Source organism: Vanessa cardui, chromosome 27, assembly GCF_905220365.1.
Source record: "Vanessa cardui chromosome 27, ilVanCard2.1, whole genome shotgun sequence".
NCBI lineage: Eukaryota > Metazoa > Arthropoda > Insecta > Lepidoptera > Nymphalidae > Vanessa > Vanessa cardui.
In genome coordinates, this window is record NC_061149.1 from 7,208,828 (window position 1) to 7,225,937 (window position 17,110).

Here is a 17,110-nt window from a genome sequence, read left to right on the forward strand (position 1 = left end):
TTTTTTGCTGAGTTCGATTACAGCTCTTTCGAGGGATCCTTGTAGTTCACGCCGCGTGACGTATTAAATCCGCATTTTCGAAAGTCTATTTTTGCTTTATTCGCAAGTTTCCTTTGAAATTGTCCTCGAAGTAGTTTCTGAAATTCTGACTCATATAAACGGAACGCTTAATCTATCCATATTAAAAAAAATTAGTTAGTCAACATCAGCTTCACTTAAAATCAAAAAATAAATAAAATTTTAACAAAAAGAAAAACCGACTTCAAACAAAACACTATTTTAAAACAAATGAATATGCACGAAAAAGTAATAAAAATAATTGCGTATTCAACATATTTTTTAGAGTCTTCCTAAGTTAAATGAAATGAAAAATATTAGACTACTTAAAAGTCGATTAACGATTATATCATGTAGTTATAATTATTGTTATATTTGGAGTCGGTGTCAGCCAATAAAACCCTACAGTATATCTATCAAAAAACAATACGAGAATACTTTAACAAATATGTTTTTTACAAATTACCTTTTACACAATAATATACTGGATCAATCAAGGGGCTCGTATCGCTTCTTTCTTTTGATTGTTGGGGCAAGGGCACCGTGGCTGACACCGGCTCCAAATATACCAATAACTATAACTACATGATATAATCGTTAATCGACTTTTAAGTAGTCTAATATTTTTCATTTCATTTAACTTAGGAAGACTCTAAAAAATATGTTGAATACGCAATTATTTTTATTACTTTTTCGTGCATATTCATTTGTTTTAAAATAGTGTTTTGTTTGAAGTCGGTTTTTCTTTTTGTTAAAATTTTTATGTAATTCTAAAGATCTAAGCATACATAGGCACAGATAGCGGTACGCGACTTTGTTTTATACTATGTAAATAAAAAAAAAAATTGAGGTCGTCTGTGAAACTTTGCTTTTATTCTTCCATATTTTCGGGAATTTCGAAACCTATGATAGGTTTTGTTTTGATTCAATTTCATTGTAAACTCACGACATCTGTTTGCGCGTTATATATTTGTTTGTTTTTATATACATACAGTCGTAGCACAGCTCTGTATTCGACCGGTAACTTTTACGCTCTCTAGAATTAATTATTTGTTAAATCGTAATAATTTATTAAATTCATCTACGTCTGGAGCTCCTCATGTAATCACTGGGAGAACAAGGCTTACGATATGTATACATATACTGTAAAACCTTCTTAAGTCGAACCTCGAAAAGTTGAAAACCTCCAAATCATGAAAAAATGTTTTATATCCTTTATCCTCCATTACTCGAAATCTCTGTTACTCAAAATAATCAGTGAGTTTTTCCAAGACAATTTGGTACATAGGTATTCTAGTAGAATAACCGAGGGGGGTTACACGAAAAATGAAATTTTACCTCCGTATCTCGTATACAAAAGTCAAATGCCATATTTTGCTATTAACTCTTAAGTCGAAAACTCTATAACTCGAATTTTTAGGTGTTTCTCTGACGTTCTACTTATAAAGGTTCTACTGTAATAAAATTGGAGTGTCTGTTTGTAATATATAAATAGGACATTTTTAATCAATGCATATGTGTGTATGTATACACGGTACAGATACCAAATTAACATTTTTAATATTTTTTCGTCGATTTGTCTGTCTGTTTGTTACGGCTAATCTCTGGAACGGCTGGACCGATTTTGACGGGACTTTCACTGGCAAATAACTGAAATAGTAAGGAGGAACTTAGGCTACTATAATATATATTATTTTTGTTATATTCGAACGCGCACGAAGTCGCGAGCACAGCTAGTATAATACAAAGCTAATCTCCGTGTGTCAGTCACATATATATACATATATGTATATCTATATATCTCTTCCATAATTCTTTTGTTATAAGTTGCCATAATGATGGATTAGGGAAGTTGAATGCGTTTGCCTACGGCGAACGTTTTGCGGGAGCGACTCTTTCTCATCTCGTGAGTAGTAATTGAATCGTAAATTCGGATTACGTGACATAAGTGAAACGTTTTTGCGTCAGAATCGTTGCATTTGCGTATTTGTATTCCGAATTGAATTGTCGAAGATTCTTCAAAAGGGATACCCGATGTTTTCGTTTCAAAAGTGTTTGACGTAATTTTGTATGTATATATGACGTAAATATGTATTAATATCGTAAATGTGTAAGTAACTCTGTCTGTCTGTCTGTCTGTCTGTCTGTGTGAAAGGCGATATGGTTAGAAATAATGTTACTTGTGAGATGACGTCTGACAGAGAAGTATGGAAGGAGAAGACCCCACATAAAATTGAGATCACGGCAGGAGGATGGATGGATTGGTAGGAAACATAGTCGAAATCTAAAGGACATAACCAATTCCTAAAACGAGGCGTGAAGAGGCTGGCATGGCGAGGGTAACTAGCTCAGCTCATTTTTGCCGTCCGTACTAGTCGTCTTTGCGTTTGGACTCCATCACTTACCATCAGGTGGATTGGAGTCATAGTTTAAAAAAAAAGGCAAGCTCAGCCGCGGGTGACTACTAGTTTAGATTACATATCGATACAAATAAATTCACAAATCGCACTGTACCGTGTTATTGTAGCTCCACCGTAGCAACACGATCTCATAAACAATTTCTCGCGCCAGTACGGCGTGGCGGCGACGTCGTGCGCGGCCGCCAACGGCCACCAGCAGCCGGACCGGCGGCACAGCCACCACCAGCACCACCAGCACGCGGACGTGCCACCACAATGGGTGAGCGCTGTCGCATCTAGCACAGTTGTTTTTGTTGTGTTTCCTTTGCACTTGAAGTTTTCTGTTTCGTTTTTATTTGCAGGATTCTTGTCATTGTTGTGCCTCGCTGTTGTTGTTGTTGTTGTTGTGTTCTGTGTGATCTGCTAGTTGTCGTTTTGCTTTTTTTTGTTTTAATTTGTAGCTTTAGGTTTTTATGTAGTGTTTAGATGTTTTCTAACTTTTTGTATGTTTTAATGTGTAGTATTAAGTCGTTGTTTTTTATCTGTGTCGTAAATTTAGGGTATATTTGATGATGTAACAATAATAGGTTTGATTCCTCGTTATTTCATTCTTATCTATATCTCATCAGAAGGTTTTAAAACTTTTTAATTAACAATCTTAGAAGAGAACGAAATTATTATGTAGCAATACATATGTCCAAACTTCTATTAAGTAAGTTTAGATATATTGTTGACCTCTTACCTGATAGTAGGGCCTTGGTTATACCTCCCACTCAATCCCACACACTCACTCCCACTCAAAGCAGATATACCGCCCGTAGAGAGTGCCACTGTAAGAAACATATACCCCCAGACTATTTGAATTACTTCTTGGAACTTCTTGGACTATTTGAATTCTTCCAGAATTGCATTTCATCCCGTATTGTATAGAAAAATCTGTTCTATGTCCTAATATCTCTTGACTTCCAAGCAGGATATAATTATTTAAATAATTGTATTAACTCACATGACTTTGTATTTTTTAAATGTTGAAAAAGAGTAACTACCGATGATGGTGACCTCCTTTTTGAAGTCGTTTTAAAATAAAGAAACTTCCATCTTCCTTAGCGATGGTGACGTATAACATACTCGATGTACCCATCAACCCACGTACCATCGAACCCACCCACTGGTTATATAGAACTAAATGTATGTACGTTCGTCATTTCCTCTATATCTATTAAAATGCGGAAGTAATATAAAAACTATCGAACTACATACAATACATATTATATCACGTTGACGTGATCTATCTATCTGCACTTTGAATATATTATTGTGAAACAAAACATCTCGACCATTGCACGTATCGATTTTCACACGATTTTGAACCTTATTCCCGTTGGTTTAGAATTCGTAATGGCTTTTAAGTGTGTTTCAATTGAGATAGCTAATTCTTCGACGTTTCGTATTGTATAAAACAATTTATTGTTTATAGGATATCGGAAGACGTTTTAGATAACCGGTCACTTGTGACGACTTGTTAATGTAACTAATAAATCAATCAAAATACCCTTTATTCAAGTTCTGACGACATCCACGGTCCCGGGTTCGATTCCCGGCCGAATCGATGTAGAAAAATTCCATAAGTTTTCTATGTTATCTTGGGTCTGCGTGTTTGTGGTGCCGTCGTTACTTCCGACTTTCCATAACACAAGTGCTAACTACTTACATTGGCATCAGAGTAATGTGTGTGATATTGTCCTATATTATAGAAAAGCTCATTGAAGCAGTTTTGAATCATTCTAGAATTGAATTAAATTTAAAGCTACAACCGATTCTAAAGGTAAATTCCAGAGAGAAGAACCGTCAAGAAAAAGTAGTAAATATTAAATTCACTATTTATTTTTTCTTTGCTGTAATCTATTGACATAAAAATGTTGTTTAAAAAAGTTTCATCATTTTGGCGCCAAATTTTGATAAGGGACTATTCTATAAACTATACAATTAAATGAAATTAAAACAAAACTTGTCATAGGTATTTAAATACTACAATAAACAACAACAATACTACAACATTTGAAAAAGTACTTCAAAATGTTATTTAGATAACCATAAAAATTATTTCATCAAAATAAACACGTTTTATTGCTATAAAATTAAATTAAATTTGAAACATTATTTTATTCTCGCAAAAAACGCTGTCAGTCATTTGGTGACGTCACAATGATAAAAACAACAGTTGTGTATGAGCGACTGGCACTCACTCAACGTTAACAGTTACAAATATATCAAATATTTATGTTTTGTTGCAAAATAATGAAGTACGATCATTATCATTGGTGTCTAATGTACAAATACTAGCATTTTAAATTTTAAATGTAAAAAAAACTACAGAGTTTCTTGCCGGTTCTTCTCGGTATAATCTATTTTCCGAACCAGTGGTGGCTTCACTTAATTGTAAATTGACGATTCAAAAGTGCTTGTGAAAGCCTTTTTTTTACGCTGGAAAAACGCTTTACGCGCTTCCCCCACGTGATGGAAAGTGGGGGGGGGGTGTGGTACTCCCCGGTTTCCTGAACGCCTAGTGCGCCCAGGTCCACCGGGTGTACCCACTAAAAAACCAGCGGTACTCTCTCCGTCTTTCGGTGGGCGCCACGGGATCGCTTACGCATGTTACCGTGACGCCCTGACGGTCGGTGCTTGTGAAAGCCTACTTGAATAAAGTTTATTTTGATTTTATTTGATTAATACTCTAGAAAAGTTGTTCATCAAAGTACCAGATGATACCGAAATGACAGTTGCTGCCTATGTGACGTCACACTATGTTGGCTCGTGTTTTATCTGAAGTGATATACAGACTATAAATTACGAATTTTAATATAATAAAATAATAATGAGCTTTTATGACATTAATTCAAAATATTTAAGTATGTCTGTGTTCAAAGTAGGCTTTTACAAGCATTTTAGTATCGTCATTTTACAGCTATTATAAATAATTAAAGTTATTCGGTGGAGCTCTATATTTCGACATTATCTACGAATGTCTCATGAACAAGACATAAAAATAACCATGTTAATTTAAAATTTTATATATAATAAGTAAAGCTACCACCGCTTCTCAGTAGTCAGTAGTGACTCTAGTTCGACATTTAAAAAAATCATCATAACCTCACAATCTGCCATTCGTACCACGTGGCAAGCGAGTCGGTCTCGCTCGCGATTGGCTGACCGTAGCAGGTGCGCGTGCGACGGTGAAACTACAGAGACCATGGGAACCGGTGGTCGGGGGGCGCCATGGCTTAGTTCAGGACCGGACCGTCCTATTTTAATTAGATGTAAGTTCGTGTATCGTTAATTAATATCAACGTGTATTAATACTCGAGGCCTTGCTATCTTTTCATCAGTATTCTTATTCTGATGGTGACCAAGAGCGTTGTATGCTTGTCTAAGAATATTTTATACAAGAGACTCGCCTCGGTTTTGCATGAGTGCAATTTATTTATAAAGATAAATATGGTGCACGTATCATTTGTAGCGATTAGTTAGTTTCCGAAATTATTACCTAAATACAAACAAATATTATATATATGTTCATAATCTTGGTATGGATACATATTACATGAGAAAATTATTAGCACTTAATATAAATTATTTGAAACGAAAACTTTGAATTACATTTTTAGAAACGTTGGAGAACAATTTGTTGATAACAAGGAAGGTCTTATGGAACTGTCGATGGTGAGTGGTCGTCATCGCCCATAGTGGTCAATACGATACTAACTGTGAGAACTAAGATGTTCTTGCCCTTATAAACAGACTCATTGGCTTGTCCACCCTTCAAACCGGAAGGCGTTAGAATATCTGATGGCTAGGTAGTATTCCCATTCCATTCGGGCAGGCTTCTTTCAAATGACCACCAGTAAGCAGCCTGACTACCAAAATTTTCAATAAATAAGATCAATGAAATAATCTTTGGAACGGCTAGACCAATTTTGACGGAACTTTCACCTGCAGAAATCTTTAGTAACTTGGGCTATAAAAATAACTTTACTGTTAATATCAAACGCCTATGAAGTCGCGGTCATAGCTAGTCTACAGTGATATTATAAATGTGAAAGACTGTGTACCTGTTGCTTCAACACGGACAAACCACTGGACCGATTTTGATTCAAACTCCAAGGAATGATTCAACTTTTATGTTTAACGAATTTCTCATATGTATTCGTTGTATGTATTTAGATTTGTGTAATCTGTTCGCCTTATCTCATCAACTCGTTCACGTAACGAGTAGCGTGCCCGCTTTCTACATAGGAATTAACCGAGCGAGCGATAACGATCAGTGATGACTTGAATTACCTTAATCCCTAATTACGTTTCAATATTCATAAGATCCGATATGGCCCAGTGGTTGGAACGCGTGCATCTTAACCGATGATTGCGTGTTCAAACTCAGGCAGTAACACTGCATTTTCATGTGCTTAATTTGTGTTTATAATTCGTCTCTCGGTGGTGAAAGACGTCGTGAGGAAACCTGCATTTGTCTAATTTTAAAGAAGTTCTACCACGTTTGTATTCAATCATTGGAGCAGCGTGGTGGAATATGCTTCAGACCTTCTCCTCAAAGGGAGAGGATGCCTTAGCCCAGCTGTGGGTAGTTTACAGGCTGTATTACATGTTTACATGTTGTTATAAAAAAATAGACAATCTCTTCAAATACACTAAACAGATGGTATGTATGTATTATGGAAGTTATCGGCGTTACAATCAATTTTACTATATATGTTTTTCATGGTAGTGCTTTGTGTTATTCTCTTTGGTGGTACCATCGACACCAAAAATTCTACCGCCGAATTGTACATATACTAAAATAACATTTTTGTATGTCCGGCTAATATTTCGAACGGCTGAACTGATTTTGATGGGATTTGACTTGGCAGAAAGCTAATGTTATAAAGAGTAACTTAGAATACAACAATAACTTTTTGTAAAATTCAAACGCGTACGTAGCCGTGGGCAACAGCCAGTTAAAAATAAGATGTGTGCATAATTTGCACTCAAAAGTAAGTTACACATTAAACGAAATAAACCCTTCGTTTTGATACGATATTATGTAATTAAATTTAAATATATAACGGCAGAAAATATTAAGGCTTTCGTGTCCTGCGAACGGTGTGCGCTTCGTAAAATGGTCGCGACACATTTGGTGGGTCATTTTTGTGTAGTAAGTACGTTTATTACGGTGATTATTAGTGGAATTTGAAACGTACTTATATGCTGATTAAAAATATTTAGCTAAATGTGCTTAAGGACATTTTACTTGAATAAAAGGCTTTGTAATTAAAGGTAGTAAGTGGTAAGGTACGAATTCTTTACATCCTTTTTATCGCCAATGCTTTATTGATCTTGGGAATTGTGATGGTTTGCTCGTTGTGGTTGTAGTTACACTGACTCACTCACCCATCCAAACTTAGACACAACAATACTAAAGATTGTAATTACAAATTTTAATTAAATATTAAATAAATAAATAAATAAGAGACAACATCACATACATTACTCTGATCCCAATGTAAGTAGCTGAAGCACTTGTGTTATGGAAATCAGAAGTAACGACGGTACCACAAACACCCAGACCCAAGACAACATAGAAATCTAATGGTAATCTACATCGACTCGGCCGGGAATCGAACCCGGGACCTCAGAGTGGCGTACCCATGAAAACCGGTGTACACACCACTCGACCATGGAGGTCGTCAAAAAGAATACAAAGAAAATACTAAAAATAAGTTTCTTGCCGGTTCTTGCCAGTTTAATCGATATTTCAAACGGGTAGCTTTTATGTAAAATTATGATACAAAAGTACTGGTAACGGCCTACTCAAATATAGTATATAATGATTTTATGAGAAATTAAACTCGTTCTGATGTGTTTTTATGTTTAAAATTTAATTTTTTGATGCAAATCAAGTCTAAAGATTATTTCGTATAAAAAAATAAATCTTCGATCAAGCATGATGTGTCGGTGCACTAATCGACTCACGCGCACGTTTTGTCGTCGGATCAACAGCTGTTGGGGCCTTTGACCATACGAGGATAGTGACCCGGTTGTGAAAAATGAAAACGAACTCATTCATTACATTGAGTTTTGGAGGTTTTTGTAACAGCATGACTAAAATTTAGTTGTGTAATGAATCTCCCTGTATGTAATCTAACGGTTTTATCGATATATGGTAACAGTACTAATATTTTAATACTAGTTATCGCCCGATACTTCGTTTGCGTTTTATAAAGGTTATTGTCAGCTGTTAGACTTGAAAATGTACCTTGCCTTCCTCGGATTTCAAGATTGCTTCATGCGAAATTTCATCAAAATCGGTTCAGCAATTTGGCCGTGAAGTAAACAAACAAATAGTTATTTTATCGTTTATATATTTAATGTTGATTATGTTACATTTTGTAATTTGGTTTAAGAATTATAATCATTTTAAAGTTTGTTTTGAATGTACGTCCTTTCTTTTGTGGACGAAATTAGACTATATTTTTAGGAGAACGGGGTACCGATGTTCTCTATGTACTTTCCTATACCCTTGACTACGTATATGCAAAGTTTCATGATGATAAGTATAGTATTTAGTCGGAAAATCGTAATAAACCAACCGAACGCATTCTCATATTACAAGATCTCTTCGAAGATTCAATCGTGGTTATGGGGAAAAGGGATGCGAGTGTTAGGTACATGTTTTGTGTTATAAGGTAACTTTTGTACAACTTGTTGTTGCCCGCGTCTTTGCTAGCGTTTTTGGGGTTACTTGTCACGTTTTAGGCAAAAAATGTATGCCCATGTTCTTCCTCTGAGTTTAAGCTTGCTTCATACCAAATTTCATCAAATTCAGTTCAGTGGTTTGGTAGTGAAAGAGCTACAGACAGACAGACAGACAGAGTTACTTTCACGTTTATAATATAAAGTATAGATTTGGTACATTAACAGTAGTTACTTAACTATCGTAGGACACAAATTACATGTAGCATCGGAAAATGCAATGGAATGAAATTAAAACCGATCACTGCCGATTTACACAACCAATAGAAATAGCTCCCTATCGCGCCATTCGACGCTATTCGTCGCTATAGATTCACGCGTCAGAGAAAGCGAGTGCTTGTTAATCGACGCGTCAAATTGACGAATATATTAGGTCATATGATATTACAAGTTATTACTTTTGTGCAAAGATCATATTCGCATGAGATATAAATAATGATAATTTGGGATAGCGTACTCAATTCGGATGTGATCGGTTTTACGAATTTTGCCGATGCGACATCTAAGTTGTGTCGTACTATACTTGTATGTTGTATGTAGTATAAGTTTATAATATAATAAGCATATCTTTACTGTAATAATATATCCGAATGAAATTATTCATATTCTTTAATTTGCTTGCAAGACCACTCGAATAAAGCATATATTTTCATGGAGATCCTATTCGTTATATAATCTCATTATTAATAATATAGAAATTAAAAATCCTGTATCCAGTGTAATAGTAATAACGTGAGTACGCTGTAAGTCGCACGGCGAGAGCGAGACGGAAGATTCGTACTTGTAATATAAGGCTAGTTACACGTGTAGCGTTTAAAACGCCTCGATTTATTGTATGGGATTTAAACGCCCGTTGTTATGATTTGGACATACAAGTCAGTCACTGATCAGATGTTGTATTCTCTTCTCTTATATCTATCAGAAACATTATCTATTACAAAATACAACCTGTAATATAATTTTGTATTCAATTTTTATTTCTATAATATATGTATGTATGTATGTATTCATGGTAATTGTTGATAGCCATATTTGACATTTTATTAAAATTAACAACACCTTTTTTCATTTTTACTCTGTGATATGGAATAAGCGAAATTGAATTCAAAAATGGTATGCCAAATTAAAAACGTTTAATGTGCGAGTGGCCTTATCGTCTCCTTCCACCCTCGCTCGTTCGAAAGGGACAGAAAATCGACAAGTTAGGGTGCGCGGGCGCCCCCTGTTTTATGCATGACGGACTATTTATAAATAGGTACAAAGCATTCATACTATTACACTGAAAATTGAACCTTTATGCGCAAACGATAGAAGTCAAATTCGTTTGTTACAAGTAGCTTTGTAATTCTATGAAAACGGGGTGGCGTGCAGTAAATGTAAAATTATTCGTACGCGACAATTTTTTACTGTTATACATATCTATTAAGTTAATTTAATTGTGGTTTATGATTCGAATCATCGATTAGAATAAATAAAAAAATCGAAATCAAAATAAACTTTATTCAAGTGGGCTTTTACAAGCACTTTTGAATCGTCATTTAACAGTTAAGTAAAGCTACCACCGGTTCGGAAAGTAGATTCTACCGAGAAGAACCGGCAAGAAACTCAGTAGTTACTCTTTTCAACATTTAAAAAATATGTTTTTTTAAATAGTCATATGTTTTTTTAATGATGTATTATCAAAGTTGAAGGAAAATTTAATTAATTATAATATCAAGCTTCTACAGGAAATAAATAGCTTTTGGATTTAAGACGTAAAGTCTTTCAATCACAGAAATAATGACAAATAAATAATTATAGCGGATGTTATTATGTATTCGCGAAATATCGTATTGAATTTTCAGCGTAGTTATTGTAGGAAGTATGGAAGTAAAATTGGTAGTGGATATATGTATTTGCGTAGAATAGCTTTATTGTAGAATATCTTGTGTGTAATATAGCCGGGCTATTGGCAAGTCGTATGGAATAAGCTATACGCGTGGAATATTATTACGTAAAATTTTATTATGAAAAATGGAAGTTGCTACAATGTTATATAGCTATTAATTCCTTCATAGATGTTAGTGTAGATGGCGCCACCTGTCGTATATGGCGAGATAACCGCGTGCAAACCACGGACTCGTAGTTTGATACCGAAAAATACTCTTTAGTATGTTTAATGGGTGAATAGGCAAATTGTGATTATTTGATGATATATATAATATTAATTTATAATAGTTATTAAGTTTTTGTTATTGTATATGAAGTTACGTGTGTATGAAAACGTAGTCATTCTTAATCGTGCGCAAAATATTCTCTAGACGCTTTTTTTTGTTTCAAAGTTAATTTTAGATCATTGAAAATTCCAAATAATCGATAAACAGTATCGATTTTGATAAACCTGGTTCAATTACACTTGGCATCTTTGTGTAAATCTTATTTTTTTAAAATAATTCCGATAATAATGTTATGCAAACGCAACACTGTTTGAAATATTAGTACCATTATATTAATATCGAATTATATAAAAGAGAAATTTATAAAATATAGGGATATATTTAAAAATAACAATAAACAATTCTATATATATACTAAATAAAAACTAACAGAGGCCGTCTCGAGATTAACGGCAATTGTTGAAACGTCGTCGTAAAATTAAAATTCCATTGTTTACCCGCCTGTACATCAGAGACTTGTCAATTATACGTAAACTAGTGTAATCGCACGGACACACTTGCATTCGTTTTACAAGTGTGCAAGTGACTAAGTACGTACTACCTGACGTTGCACGCGAGCGAGACGCACATACACGAATACAGTACACGCGAAAGAGACGGATGCAACCCGACAGGACAGATGTTCGAATACGAAAGTATGCGGGCGTTTTTTTTTTTTTTTAATTTTAAATTTCGAAAGGTAGCTTAGGGTTGGCTATTGCTTCCTGGCCTTCCGTGGGAATTTGGGATTTTTAAAAATAAAACAATATTATCTATGACCTGTTTGTTTTTCGCGCCTCCGACAATGGTTCGAAACAGATGTTTTATTATTGCCCATTGTGTAATGGAATTTGCAAATTTTTAAAAATGTTTATAATCTTTTTGTTCGTCTTCTAAATTTGAAATCAGTAACGGCTTATTTGGAGCATTTTTAAATAGGTGCCATTCGCAAAATGTTTTTCTGAATTGTTCTGAAACAAAGCTAAGGGCTACTCAAAAAACATCATTATTATTTTAATAATAATAATCTGTTACAAAAATATATATTTCACGATAAATCTATTGCAAATATGTATACTTATTTCTATTTTATATATAATTGATATCGTATGATAGACTTTTTAAGTTCTTATTATAATATGTGAATAAGGTAAGTACTTACATACCTTATTCTCAAACATACTTACATCAGTAGCCTTGTAAGAATTACACTTTGCTATTTCCTAAATATTAAAAATTGTAATTTTGATTAAGATTATTGTCATAAGTTAATGTTGCTATATACATGTGAGTACTTATATAATGAACATAGGCTATGAAAAGGCTTACACTATGTATATATTTGTTAAATATATTTCGTAGGATAAGAAATTAAATCTTATAAAAATTTAAATTTCGAATTCGGAAACGGAACAGCGCTAGATGCGTGCGCGCATCCAATTTTGATTTTTTGCCGCGAGGGTGCATTGTAACAACCGTTATACCCGTCTCTTTCGATCTCGCGTGTCGTCGTAAGTCCATCTCGCTCGTGGAGGGTGTTCGGGGGTGTCAAGCGCCAGATGTTCGAGAGATCATGTTTTTTTTTTCTTCTCCTTTCGATTCGGTTCTGAACAATGGTGGCTTAAGATTTTAAGGCATATGGCGATGCGTTCACAGGTATACAGCCTTTTACGATCTCGAATTTATTTACGTCCGTTAACTTGATGATTCTTTGCGTTTAGTATATCTGCTTTGTCATTGTATTAAGTAATGTTTCTTTATACACAGATCTATGGTAACTGTTAGGCTTTGTATTTAATAGTAAAGATTAATATTCCATAATTGTATTTTTTTTTGTAGGCACGTATATTTGGTTTTTTTTTTAATTGACTTCGTAAAAGGAGAATGTTATCATTTCGACTGTATTTTTATTCTCATATTCTTTTTGTGTTAGGTATAGGTATTGCAGGGTTTCTTTGCTGCCCGCCTTCAAATATAACAATAATTATAACTACATTATATAATCGTAAATCGACTTTTATGACTCAGAAGAAGTCAAAAAAATATTTTTAATACACAATTATTTTTATTAGTCTTTAGTGCATAATAATTTGTTTTGGAATAGTGTATTTTTTGAAGTCGGCTTTTTTTTGTTCATCTAAAGCTTTAATGTAGTTGCTGTTTCGCAGTGCAGATTCAATCGAGAATGGCATGAGAAACTTAGTAGTAACTCTTTCGATCCTTTTAATTACACGTATTTATCAGATAATCTTAAAAATCTATTGATGAAGGAGCACGTGACGTAACATCCTAGGTCATGGTTGTAATCGTTTGACAATACTGTCTAAGCTGTTTACATTGCAAATAGTATCAGCTTAAAGAAGAATTTTACCATTCAGGTTTACTTCTTTAAATTAGTTTTATGAAATATTGATGCATTATTATAATATTACTAATGTTTTTAATTGATTTTCTTTCCCCTGTTCTAATTTTGAAAGTGTAATATCGAAAATTATCTTCAATTATTGTAAAAGCGAGATGATCTAGCGATCTCTTACACTAGTAAGTTCGAACATGCAAGACTTCAATTCATCCCGATGAAAGAAACGAATGTATCCAAATTATTAGAGCTGTCTTTATAAATATAATATCATAGGGTAAATAATTGTTAATTGTGCCTCACATAATGTCCATCGTAACATACTCTATAAATGCTCACTAGTAATTGGATCTCAAATAATGATTCTCAGCTGTCTAGTTAATTTGACATCTCTCTCACTTGTTTCTGGACGTGTTCGAACATCATCATCCTCTTCCCCTACCCCAATCTTATTTGCGGTCGGCGCAACTTGTCTTCTGCTTCCATACTCTCTGTTAGACGTCATCTCACAAGTAACATTCTTTCTAACCATATCGTCTCTCCCACAATCCATCCATCGTTTCCTCGGTCGTCCTCTACCTCTATATCCTTCCACATCCATGCTCGGGACCGAGTGTATATGTACGTGGGTGTCGTAAGAGGCGACTAGGGTGCATATAAAGGCCCAGTTCATATCACTTGCACTTTGGGCTACCCGAACTTTCCCAAGGAGGGTGAGTGTCAGGCAGGCGGCTGACTTTAAAAATTAAGCCAAAACCTTAGCAGCATGGAAGACGTGGTCGAACGTGTTAGCAATTCAATCTTGTTCCATCTTGTTTTGCATCTATGTCATTAACCTATCACAACTGAATCCTGTCTAAATAAGACAAGGATGCATTAGTCCGACATCTTTGATGAGCGAAGTGATTATCGTCGTAAATGAACAATTAAATGTGAATGGTAATAAGAAAATAATTATCAATATGTAACGAATAATAATAATGATTTCTCTTTTTACAGGTAAGTGGATCCGCTGGCAATCGATGAATAATTGTTTAATTGTACACAAGACCGGACACTAAGATGCGGGATGGCTCGCTAAGTGCGACGCGTCCGGTCTCCCACAAGGTAGGAGATGAAGCGGGTTCTAATTGTAGCAGTTTTATGTTATGTTTTAATACGTTATTTGACTGGTTTTTAAAAGGTTAGGGAACCCTGTAACAGTTGTTTTTTATTATTTCTAGTAAATATTTGTCGTGAGTTATCAAATTAAAATAGCCATATTTAAATAGCGCGCGAAAACGCTATATTTTGTCAATATGGCGCTGCAGTGAAGTCGGTGTCGTCACTTGCCTGTATAGTAATATGTACTGTACATATAGTAGGCAAACGAGGTTACCAAGCATGTGACGTCATCATAAACCCAAACCATCAAGAACGTTTAGTTTCACTTGACAAACGTTTGAAAAAATGTAGTTTTAAATAAATTAGTTATTAGTTTCAAATTTCGTCACTAAATAACCATTTTAAACTCATAATATATTCTGACTACGATCATTGACAATTTATTTTAATAATTGTCAAATAGCCTATAGTTAATGCAAAACTTTGTTGCATTGTACCTTTTCGTATTTAGGTTTCAATTTAATTGGAATTGTTTTTTGTTTTGTTAGGCTTTTATATTTGTGGTGTTTATATTTAATCTACGAAGTATCTTTTACGTGTTTTTCATGAGCGTATATTGATATTGATATCAGTGAGTGGATCAGCGTTGTCAATTATATTTCGTCATCCATGCTATATAATTGATATGTAGATGAAAATGTTACTATTTATAAAAAGTATTCAAACGTGATATACAAAACTATGTTTCTAGTGATGGTTTGATTCTTATCCTGTTATATATTTCTTATGAAATTAATATGTTATGTGGAATTTATATTATACAATATTGAGATTTAATCAATTAATATTATGAGACCTAGTCATTTATGTGATAAAAGAACAATGTAGGCCCTAAAAAGATCCCTTGGCGAATACGAGCGAATTATGTATGATTAGTTGTTTCGTGCGTTGTAGTTGCTTCATAACATATTTAATCAAATTTGGTGTTTGATAAAGTTGTGTAAAATAAAGATTCAAAGATGCTTGTAAGAGCCTGTTTGAATAAAGTATATTTTATGTGGATTATTTGGCGCGATAATTATTATTTAATTAATTTAATCATATGTATTTTCTGTCTGTTCGTTTGTTTCTTCCGTTATGATGTTGGTCTTAATTATAAATAATTATGTACAAACATTAATTTAAACATATTTAATTTTGGAAATTAGATTGTATATCCAGCAGTTTCATCGCTTTAGGTTTTGGTTTATTACTAGAAATGTATTATATTGACCTGCTCGATATATATATTCGTATGTTTGTTCATAAATCGTGAATTCTCCTGCCTTGGACTAATCGCTGTGTCGTTCCCCCGAGCGATAAAGCTCCGGTTCGATTCCCGTGTCGGAAATAGCGCGGGTCAAGCACCCGAGTGAAAAATTTACGCACTCACACTCTCCTCGTGAATAATGCACCTGATTGTGCTTAAAACGTTTGCGTTTTGTTAATTCTAAGGAATTTATCCTTGTTTAAATTTAACAAGCAAAGTCTACACGTAGTGAATGATATACACACACACATATTCTATATATATAATTTATAGGGAGCTATTCTGACTTACAATCATAATATTTTATTTATTTCGATCAATAGATAATTTTTTACATTTTCATATAATATTATTTCATTTTATTTTTATATGTGGTAAGACTGGCATATATGGTATGGCCACAATATGGTAAAGTGTCTTCACCGTCACATTGACGCTGAAGAAATAGATACTATATCTCATATGTTCAATGTGTCATTATGGGATTCATATATTTATATGTAGATTCCCTTTAGTTGCACTGGCTCACTCACCCTTCGAGCCAGAACATGTTAATGCTAGTATCGGTAATATTGCGTTTGAATATAAATATAACGGGGTAAACTCACAACAACATACAACCAAATCGATATTAATATTATAAATGTGAAAGTAACTCTGTCTGTGTGTCGCTCTTTCATTACCAAACCGCTGAACCGAATTTGATGAAATTAGGTATGAAGCAAACTTGAGCTTCAAGGAAGAACATAGTTGTTTGGTGCCTAACACATGCCAACCACCCTTAAACACGAGCGAAAACTAATAAGTAAATATTTAACAACAACAAACAACAACAGCCTGTAAATTCGCACTGCTGGGCTAAAGGCCTCCTCTCCCTTTGAGGAGA

At 34.1% G+C, this 17,110-nt stretch overlaps 1 protein-coding gene across 2 annotated transcripts in view; it reads left to right on the plus strand.

The window, feature by feature from the left end:
• Positions 1-17,110, plus strand: part of LOC124541054 (protein daughterless) — a 127,571-nt gene that overhangs the window by 45,621 nt on the left and 64,840 nt on the right. Inside the window, exon 3 of one of the 2 annotated variants that reach the window (XM_047118860.1) lies at positions 2,629-2,736. The exons of the other annotated variant lie outside the window; for it this stretch is intronic. Within the exon in view, the coding sequence (XP_046974816.1) occupies positions 2,629-2,736 (108 nt within the window). The remainder of the gene's footprint in view (positions 1-2,628; positions 2,737-17,110) is intronic. 2 annotated transcript variants of the gene reach the window in all.